General features: G+C 48.3%; 1 protein-coding gene across 1 annotated transcript in view; it reads left to right on the top strand.

Moving 5' to 3' along the window:
* The window catches only part of COG2 (component of oligomeric golgi complex 2), a 38,533-nt gene that overhangs the window by 5,120 nt on the left and 22,833 nt on the right, over positions 1-10,580 (top strand). Inside the window, exons 4-8 of the mRNA XM_008591434.1 lie at positions 1,192-1,295; positions 4,810-4,918; positions 5,478-5,657; positions 7,251-7,375; positions 8,647-8,749. Of these exons, the coding sequence (XP_008589656.1) occupies positions 1,192-1,295; positions 4,810-4,918; positions 5,478-5,657; positions 7,251-7,375; positions 8,647-8,749 (621 nt within the window). The remainder of the gene's footprint in view (positions 1-1,191; positions 1,296-4,809; positions 4,919-5,477; positions 5,658-7,250; positions 7,376-8,646; positions 8,750-10,580) is intronic.

Raw genomic sequence — 10,580 nt, 5'->3', positions numbered from 1 at the left:
GGAGCAGGCTCCGTCGGCATCCTGCCGTGGGTGCAGCGGTCTGGAGGAACAGCCGTGTGTCGCTCCTCCTCCTGCCGCGTGTCCGTCTTTTGATCCCCTTCAAATACGCCTCCACAGGCACAGCCTTGGCCTTTCAGTGGTCCCACGTTTTAATTTTATTTTCTGATTTTTTTTTATAATCATGATTATATCATGGCAGGATTGGCATTAGAGTTCAAGACTTCTGACTTGAGCCTGGTGCTCTGTCCAGCGTTTTCTAAACTTATCTATTACTCTTCTTTTTTTTAAATCTCAAGGGAGACAAGCCTGTCTCAGAGGCCTTCTGTTTTGTTTCTTTTTTTTTTTTCCTTTTTTCGTGTCCGGCAACGGATCGCAACCCTCAGTGTCGCGCCCGTTCCGGATCGGGACCAGAAACGGGATCGCAACCCTCGGTGTTGCTCCCGCACCTCGCTCAGCCAGTGAGCGGGAACCCATCTGTATGTGGGATCCGAACCCTCAGCGGGAGCGCCGCTGCACTCCCAAGCGGCGCACTGTAACAGTGCGCCACCGGGCCGGCCCTGTTTTGTTTCTTTGTAGACGGCTTCTCAGCTTCTGTCCAGAGATTCACGAGTGTAGTGCATTTCCAGAAACATCGTAAAATAAACTTCATGAGAGCAGGGGCGTTAGTTTGGTTCTTAACAGATGCTTAGTAACTATTTGTTTAATGGACGACTTTGTATCTTTTTGATAATGTTTGCCTTGTATGATAAATGTCTTTAATGAATGGACACTTAGGTATATAGGTGTTTCATGCACATGTAGAGGGAGAGGACAAAGATGACTGGAAACTAAAAACTTGAGGAAAGGGTCTTGAGAAAACAAATGTAGTGCCCAAAGAAAGGGTAACTTCAGATGGGGAGAAAGACGTGAGAGAGTGCAGAGCTTGAGGGAGCTGAAAAGTCTGCGGGTTTTTGTTGGTTTTTTTTTTAACTTGAAGCTTGTGACAGAATATTGAAATATGTTTGTTCTGGAAAGCCAAAATTAAGACGTGCATTCTTGGGAATTCAATATTATGTAGAAATATTCAAAACATAGAGCGCTCTAAGCATTTCTCATTGACCATTGGCTCTGCGTGTGCCTGCATTTAGGATGAGATGAGATAATTAAGATCAAACATCATGACATTTTTTTGCTTAATTTTCATTTTTATAGATGTGCGTGTTGAGGCTTATTCAAGTGATTCGATCAGTTGAGAAAATTGAAAAAATCTTAAACTCTCAAAGTTCTAAAGAGTCATCTGCACTAGAAGTAAGTAGGTGAGTATTTTCACTAAATAACACATAAATTAATACTTCATGCCCAGGCTAAAGAATTTTTCATTAGAACTCATTTCTGAAATAAAAAGAAAGCACATGTCTGTGGCTTAGTGTCTTCAAATGTAGCTCGAGAGCAGCGGAGTGCATGGGGTGGTGACGTTGAGGATACATGTCATAAAGCCTTGCTGGGTGGTTCCAGCCCCGGCTCCAGCACACCACTTTTGGGAATCCGCGACAGTGTGCCTCCTGTGGAAGGTTTTCGTCTTCGAAATTGCCTTACCCGTGGACTGGCAAAATCATTATTGATCTTCAGGATGTGGAATAGAATTTATCTTAGACTGTGTAGACAGGCCCAGAGTATTAGAGTTGGTGTATCTTGACATTAAAAATACATTAGCATTATATCATCAGGAAACAATACAGGACACATCTAGCTGAAATTCATAAACAACAAAGAAGCCACTTATGAAATAGGAAGAAGACGCCGTGTCCTTTGTTACACGTTAACAGCCTGATTGCCTTCATGCTCCAAATTTAAGGCCAGCCAGGCAGCGGAACGAGTCAGGAGTGTATCGGGTGGATTGGGTCCACAGCAGCGGGAGGTCCCACGCTGCGGGGCGAGCACAGGCTTTTGCACACGGGCTGCAAGCAGCCTGCCTCGGGTTATCAGCTCGGTGTCTCAGTGCTGTCGTCTGTAGCGCAGGTCTGATAGGAACTGCACAAGCGGGGTTTGACAGTCCACCAGGCACTGTCAGCCAGCACCTGGCGTATTGTGGGCCCTCACAGGTGTGCAGGCTAACAAAAGCATCTCCTGAGTCCCATCGACAGCCCTTCTGTTCCTTCATCTGCAGGTACCAGAGTCACTGTCATTGTCCGTTCTGAGGGGTCTAATGGGCCCTGCTGCGCTCCCAGCCCTCCCCGCTGTGTCCTCACTCTGTGCCCCAGCAGGAGGATGGCCCGTTTTTTTTTTCCCGTCGTGTCTATTCCTGCTCTGTTCCTTCCATGGACCCTGCTGCTCCCTTAATGCCAGCTGTCCCCTGCGCTCTACTCTGATTCACACTCTCTGGGTTACCATCCAATCTCGTGGCTGTAACTGCCCCTGCCCCGGATGCTTCGTCTCCAGTCCACGTCAGTCTGCGTCCTGAGCCTGGCAGGCTGTGGTGTGCTGCAGGCACCTCGTGTGGGTCTCGTTGGAGACTGGACTCATCTTCTCCAGTCCACGTCAGTCTGCGTCCTGAGCCTGGCAGGCTGTGGTGTGCTGCAGGCACCTCACGTGGGTCTCGTTGGAGACTGGACTCATCTCTCCCAACCCTCTCCATTCGCTGCTGCCTTCCATCCCTGTCTTAGAAAATCTCCCTCCAGTTTCCCAGTACCCAGGCGAGGAGTCGTGGGGGAGTCATTTTCTCTTTTTTCCCCACGTATCTCCTCCCATTCCCTAGGCAAGCCCTGGCGAGTCTGCTCTGTGACATCTCTGACATCAGGGGACGTCTGCCTCCTCCTCTCTGCTGCTTCCCTTGCCCAGCTTCAGGCGGCGGCCTCTGACGGACTGTGCTCTGCTGCACTGACTCTGCAGCTGCCAGATTCTCTTTCACGTTGTCTGATCACATTGCACCCCTGCCTTAAAGCCTTTCAACAGTTTCCCAAAGTCTTCAGGATGCATCTTAAAGTCCTCAGCTGCTCTTGTCACTTCTCCTGTGCTCCTCACTAAAGCTGTTTGGAGCTGCTCGTGGTGCCCTGGCTGCTGTAACCGTTGCTGACTTCTATCGCCACCCTCTTACCTGCGGCCACCATCTCTTCTGAAGGCCCTTTTTTCCCACTTCCAAGTCCTCTTCATCTGCCTAATTCCTTTTTGTTCCTTCCAAGTCCAGCTCAAAACATACTTAAATTTTGGAAAGGAGGTTGTTTCGAGACACTGTGCTAAGTGAAAACAAAAGCAGATCCTAAAACAATATGTATATGTTTTTGTATAATTTATTCTTCTCTATTGCATTGGAAACTGTTGACCCTCCTGGTTTCTTTAGACTCTGTCCCACCCAGTTCTGTAATAGAATGTACAAAGAAGGCACTACAGAAGTCACCTTTGATAAAATGTGGTTACAGGACACCTCCTCCTTCTGATTTAGATGCTCCCTCTCTGTGCTCCATCAGGCCTCCAGGCTGTCTACCATGTGGGCCTGGAGGCGCTGATGGACTCGTGTGCCTTTCCCATCAGACCGTCAGGTCCCCAACACCAGGGCCAGGTCTTGCTCCTTATACCTGTAGTGTCTGGAACTAGTAGGTGCCTGAAGAAAGGTACCAAACGTCACTCACTGGTGTGGAGCGGGCTTCTGTGACCTCAGTGATTTCTGTTTTGATACACGCCCCTCCTGTGGAGTGTCCCATCTTCCCTATGGTGGACATCGCACACTTCCTTGCTCCAGGCCAACTTGTAGGAGCTTCTCTTTAAATCACATCAGCAGTCTTGACCTGTCGAGAAGGTTAAACCAGGGTAATGTTAGTGAATGGTAAATATATCATGCTTGTTAGGCCAAGAAACGCTTAGATAATCTGCAAACAATCAATTCACACTCAGTCAGGACAGAATCAGCCTTGGGGTTGGTGGGGCTGAGCAGACCCCTCACGACATGGACGTTTCTCTCACCATTTCTCAGCATTAGGACAGGATGCCTCAGCAAAGCCCAGCAGGGGTTTTCCTGTTGTATGTCCTTTTGAGTGGTGTTGACACTTACAATGTCTTAGAGAAAATGTGCATTTATTACACTTTGTGGCAGATACACAATGAAGGTCCTCTTGCTAGGACCAGCACGTATAGGTTGATGACTCCTTCAGCTGTTTGGTAAACATAATTTTAAGTTGAGCTATTGCTATTTAACTTTAAAGTAGTAAGGCTGGCCGGTCAGCTCACTTGGTTAAAGTGTAGTGATGATAACACCAGTGTCTAGGGTTCGATCCGTGTACCAGCCAGCCACAAAAAAGGGATGAATTTAAAGTAAGCTACTGTGAGATACTGTATTTATTGCCACTGGAGGGCCAGTCTTACGTACTGAGGAGACAAAAGTATTTGGTGTTTTGGAAATACTAGTGGTGTTTGAGAAGAAGGGAGAGTGGGGCAAGCAGAGAGATTAGAAGAGGACTCAGGTGTAAGCTATGGGATGCGGAGCGTTAGGTGGCCAAAGGGGAGAAAGGCGGCCACGAACAGGAGCGTGGAGAACGTGGTGGACACGTGCAGCTGCCAGTGTCTGGGCCCTGTGGCTCTAGTCCCGCAGCATCGTAACATGTCCTGAACTGATGCCCACCACACCCAGGCCTGCTGTGCACGTGGCTCAGAGGGAGGATCAGCCGATGGCAGGGAAGATGCTTTAGCTTCCACCTGGTGGCATGGTGGCCATAGGACAGCCTTCTCTGGTGCAGTTAAGGGGCAGCAGGTGTGGCAGTGTCACATTGCTGATGGCACGAAGTGTTCTCTTGGAAACAAAAGCCCCAGGAACTGAATTTCTATGATTGTCTCTGCCAGCCCACTTTTGACGGGGCAGGTTTTGGAGAGAATCGCCACGGAGTTTAACCAGCTGCAGTCTCACGTCGTCCAGAGCAAGGGCCTGCCTCTGCTGCACAAAGTGAGGCCGGTAAGTGCCGCTCTGGATTTTCACAGCAGGGTGCCTAGGGTTGGTGCACGGTTGTGGTTTCACCAGTAACGGCCTCTTGTTGATCTGTGAGACTTTGAGGCTGGCGTTGGATTTTCCTCCGTTCTTGCCTTGGGGGCCCCTGCTTCCTCAGCGTCACATGTCACACATTTCCTGTAGAGACTCGGTCCCATTCTCCACATGGTGAGAGTAAAATGAATTCTGAGTGTCATATAATTGGACATGTTGTATGATGTAGACAGATGTGACTTATCAAATCCCTCAACCAGGCTTTGAGTCCGTGATGTTTAAATCCATGATGGATAGTAAACATAAGAGGAAATTCTGTAATTCTGTCAAAATTCTTTGATGAAGCAGAGATTTTCTTATAAAGAGGTCATGGAAAGGAGGAGGGGTTCATTGCTGACCTCCAGGAAGTGTTAATATTTTACTCTCACGTATGTTATCTTCTGTTGGGATAAGAGACTTGCTGTGTATGTATCTGAATTTCTAGAAAGAGTTCCGGCCAGAGCTTCCTTTGCTTACCCGTCTTTTCTTGCAGCGTATAGCTGGCATCACGGCCATGCTCCAGCAGTCACTAGAAGGTCTCCTGTTAGAAGGCCTTCAGACTTCCGACGTCACCATCATACGCCATTGCCTGCGGACCTACGCCACCATCGACAAGACGCAGGATGCCGAGGCCTTAGTCGGTCAAGTGCTGGTGAAACCATACGTAGATGAGGTCTGTGCGCCTTGTCCAGCTGGTGTCATAGAGCGTCCACTCTGTCTTGGACTCTTTACTGCGTGTGAGGGTAAAAGGAGGTGCCACAGAGATCTTCCTGTGAAGATTCTCCTGGTTACTGCAGGATCGACTGTAAGAAAGCATGGTCTCTAGTGTGTTCTAGCCATGCCATGGCTCAGGTGTCACCTTGCGTTAGTGCGAGTGACAGTCTCGCCCAAGAAAGCGCATGCAGCAGGACTTTTGTAGGTCAGTTTTAGGGTATGTTAATTGTACCTCAGTGAAGTCATTAGGAAAACGTTTTTGAGCCACTGGTCTTATGGGTGGGATAAAACAGTTGAGCACATGACAGCTCTGTGGTGTAACATGCGGAGGGGAAGACGGCGGTGTCCCCGCGGGGCTGCAGGCCGTAGATGACATTTGGCCTGAGTCTCAGAGAACACAGGGGAGTTTGCTGGGCCGGGAAGCTGAGGGGGGGATGACTCAGAGTTGAAGGACTTCTGTAGCAAACTAGCAGAGTGACAGCTTCAGTGCAGAACGTGGCTATCCAGTATCCCTCACCGATGAGGATACAGTTGCAATACAGGACAGAGGGACATCTGCCTCTGCACAGCACGGGGTTGTGCTGTGTGACGTGCTGGTACTCAGCACTTTCTGACATATGACAGCGGCAGGTTCCTGTGGCTCACAGCATAGAAGTCACAGGGCCATCCGCAGAGTCTGAAGACTGTCCTCCCGGTCGTGAGAGTATGAATGTTCTTCCCATCCAGTAGCAACAAAGATTATATCACGGCGACTTCAGGTCTTCAGTGTCGTAAAGGGGAAAATTGAATCTCAGTGACGAAAGTGAAAATTAGGCATTAATTTCAGTAATCCTGTTGGCTCTGTTAGGCTAACTAAAAATAAAAGACCTTGCAGTTCCCTCTGTTTGTATATTATATTCATAATAGTACGTCCTTGCTGTATTCTAGAGCTATCTCTGTAGAGTCAAAAAAGACTATTATGCACATGATTTATCAGTAAGTGAAAATATTTTACTGACTAATTTGTTTATGCCTTTGTAATTTTCATTGAACTGAATCCAACGTGCTAAATTAAAGAACTATTTGAAGTTTTAGTGGCAGGTTAAATAAACCATAGGTGCATTTTATTTTACTTAAACTTCTGTTCTTATCCTGTCGTACCAACTCTCAGCTCCCAGCCTTATCACGAGAAACAAAACACGAAGGTGAAGTGTGTTTCCGTCCGCTGGTCTGCGTGCAGGGCCAGGGTGCGGGCGGTGAGGGGCTGTGGCGGGCAGTCGTCAGCTGCGACTGAGTCTTTCTAGAGGAGGGTGCTATTTTACTTCCACACGCAGAAGCAAAGCAGGTGACTGTGCGTGGCTTATCACGAGGGGCCAGTCTCTGTGCCCTGGCCTGTGTCCCCCACGGTCAGGACTGCGCAGCCGCCTGCTAGGAGCATGGCCTGTCACCTCACGTCACTGCTGGGGAGGACAGGGTGTGAGGAAGTGTACTTTTAAGGTTTTCTTTGTCTTCCATGTAGTGTATCATTCATACTTCTTTAAATGCTTTTTTAAAATGACGTTCCTTTCACCAGGTGATCGCCGAGCACTCTGCAGAGTCCCACCCCGATGGCCTTCGGGTCATGTACAGTAAACTGCTGGAGTTCGTTCCTCACCATTGCCGCCTCCTTCGGGAAGTCACGGGAGGCGCCATCTCCAGGTGACCACATGGCTCTGGCTGGACCCGCATCTGTGCAAGGCGGTACCAGCAGCCCCGTCCTGGACAAGGACACCGAGAGGAGCTGGGACTGAGGCGGTGTCTCTGAGCCCGGAGCCCGTCCTTCTGTCCTCTCTGCTCTGTCCTTTTCCCCAATCTAGCATGAAGTCAGAGTTGCTTTCCTTCCGTGATTCTAACGTCATAATCTGTCTGTACGTGAATTCAGTTTAATTCAACAAGTTTTACACTTGTGGTGAAGTCGTCTGCAATTTTGCCTCCTTGTATTCAGTTCCCATGACTTCCCAGTTCTCTTTCATAAACACCCCATTCCTTGTCACCACAGTGCCACCGTCCCAGTCCAGGCCACGACGTCTAGAAACACAGGATCTCCCCTCCTCTCTCCCTGCTCCGGTCTCTCCTCCCCAGTCCAGCTTTGGACTATCACATTTACCCAGAACTCTGGGATTCGTAGACTGCCTTCTGCATGGCTCTTCAGTGGCTCCTCAGTGCTCGTGGAGGAAGACCCAGGCTTGCTGACGCAGTGCACACAGCCCTCAGTGGTCTGCCCTGGCGGCTCTGCGCTCCACAGCTTGCACCGTGAGCGCTCCTGTGCACCCCTCGGTGGCCCGCCACATACCCTGCCCTCATGTACCCTTATTTTCCTCCTATGGCCCTGCCCTTCCCATTTCCTTCAGACAAAGGAAACTGGTCACCTGAGCTGCACACAGAGCCCCAGCTCAGATGCCACTTCCTTCAAGAGGCTGTCCTCTGTCCTGTGGACTGCGTGGTGTGGGCTCCTGCCTCTGCTGAGGACGGGTGCCTCCTCGCAGTGAGACCCCTCCTGTGCGGCCCACACCTTCCCCTCTTCTGCACACAGTGCCTTAAGACAGCAGCCACCCAGTCAGTTTGCAAGATGAGGAACTGAACCGTTTTCAGTGACAGGAAGGCGGAGAGGCCCCTGTCTTCATGGAACAAGCAGTATATTTGATCTTGGATTTCTTTTCTTTAAAAAAAAACCTGGTGTAAGAAATATGCTGCTCGACCTTTGATGTACCCTGTCTGTGTCCACTGTCGCATGTCAGATGAAGCCTCATTTTAGCACTTTGGTATCATGAGCGTGTAGTGGGATCTGAATTTGGGGATGAAAATTTAGTAGAAGCCGTGGTATAAAACTGAAGAAACACAGTTGAGAAACAGCCGGTCATGGGGTCGGACAAGTCTAGTCCTGGTCCTGACATGTCGAGTTGCAGGGTTCTAGAAGTTTTCTTCCACAGGTTTCAGTGTGGCAGTATTCGTGGGGAAGCCTCGGAACATGAGGAGTCTAAGCTGCACCTCTCCAGGTCAGCTCCACNTGCTGAGGACGGGTGCCTCCTCGCAGTGAGACCCCTCCTGTGCGGCCCACACCTTCCCCTCTTCTGCACACAGTGCCTTAAGACAGCAGCCACCCAGTCAGTTTGCAAGATGAGGAACTGAACCGTTTTCAGTGACAGGAAGGCGGAGAGGCCCCTGTCTTCATGGAACAAGCAGTATATTTGATCTTGGATTTCTTTTCTTTAAAAAAAAAAAAACCTGGTGTAAGAAATATGCTGCTCGACCTTTGATGTACCCTGTCTGTGTCCACTGTCGCATGTCAGATGAAGCCTCATTTTAGCACTTTGGTATCATGAGCGTGTAGTGGGATCTGAATTTGGGGATGAAAATTTAGTAGAAGCCGTGGTATAAAACTGAAGAAACACAGTTGAGAAACAGCCGGTCATGGGGTCGGACAAGTCTAGTCCTGGTCCTGACATGTCGAGTTGCAGGGTTCTAGAAGTTTTCTTCCACAGGTTTCAGTGTGGCAGTATTCGTGGGGAAGCCTCGGAACATGAGGAGTCTAAGCTGCACCTCTCCAGGTCAGCTCCACCTGCTCTCAGCCCCTCGCTGTGCTCTCGCAGGGTCGGCACGTCCCCGACCCCTGCTCAAGCCCCAGCGTCAGGTCTGCAGAACCCTGGTGCCCCTCGTCTGTCCCTTTTCCACGTGTCCCCCTTCGTGCCAACACAGCAACATTCAAATTTACCCTCCAAAGTGCAGATCAGCTGTTGTAATCAGCCGTCTGTGTCAATGGTTAACCTTGCAGGTCTCAGATCTTCTCTTGGGGCTTTAATTAGACATTTACTTTGGGAATGAAATGTCATTTTATATTGATTATATTATGTGTGTCTGTGGTTGAAACTCCCCAGTTTTGTTCTTTTTGTGGAGATGGATGTGTGGAAGTAGCACCTCTTTTCCATCCCCCTGGCCTCCTTCACTGCCACCAGTAATTTCTTATCAATACTTAGGTGAAACTGTAATGAGATTACGTGATAGCTCTTCCTTGACTGGAAGCAAAGCTTCCTGGATAAACTATCTGTCTTGATAATTTTTGCTGAGCAGGAAGATTATGAAAACTTTTTTTTTGTTTATTTTGATGCTTACCAGAATGTTAAATCCCAATTTGATATGACAGCTTAGCTATAAAACTCTGTTTTGCCAAAATAAGACCATACTTTAAATTGCTTTCCATTTTTAAAAAATGTTACCTTAAAATAGAGTATATTACTCAGTGTACAACAATCAGAGTGGGAAGATCAGTGAGATGTATTTGATTAGAAGATATTTACAGGTCTTTAAGCTCAAGAGAAACTAAGGAATCCGCCTTGCTTATTTGTTTATGTACTTATTTAGCCATTACTAACACAGGACTTTTGCTGTGTGCTAGGCATTATCCTAAATGCTTTACAGATAATAATCCTTATAATGACCCTTTGAGGTTGGTACTGTTACCATCCGCATTTTAAAGGTGAAGAAACCAGAGCACAGAAGAGGTGGACGATTTGCCCGAGGCCCAGGGTTGGGACTCAAGTATGCTGGCCTGGAAGTTCACGCTTTTATCTCAGTGCCACCTCCAGTCTAAGTTTGCAAAGTAGAAATCCAAAGTCCAGTGCTAAAAAAAGGACAAAATATGCACACGCAGGGAACATTAGTCTGTTACCAGTTTTTCGTATCAAGATTTGTGATCAAGATCACATGAAATCGTCAGAGAATTTTAGAACTGCAGGTAATCTTAGAGGAAGCTTAATAAGAACAAGGCTGTTGGTAGTTGATAAATCAGCATAATCTGCAGTGCTTTAGGGCTTAGTGGTGTTCAGGTGGAATGCAAAGACTACTTTTCTGTGGTATTACCCCACTT

Source organism: Galeopterus variegatus, unplaced genomic scaffold, assembly GCF_000696425.1.
Source record: "Galeopterus variegatus unplaced genomic scaffold, G_variegatus-3.0.2 Scaffold6911, whole genome shotgun sequence".
Taxonomy (NCBI): Eukaryota; Metazoa; Chordata; class Mammalia; order Dermoptera; family Cynocephalidae; genus Galeopterus; species Galeopterus variegatus.
Note: the sequence above shows the minus strand (reverse complement) of the source record. Positions and strands in the feature narration are given on the sequence as shown.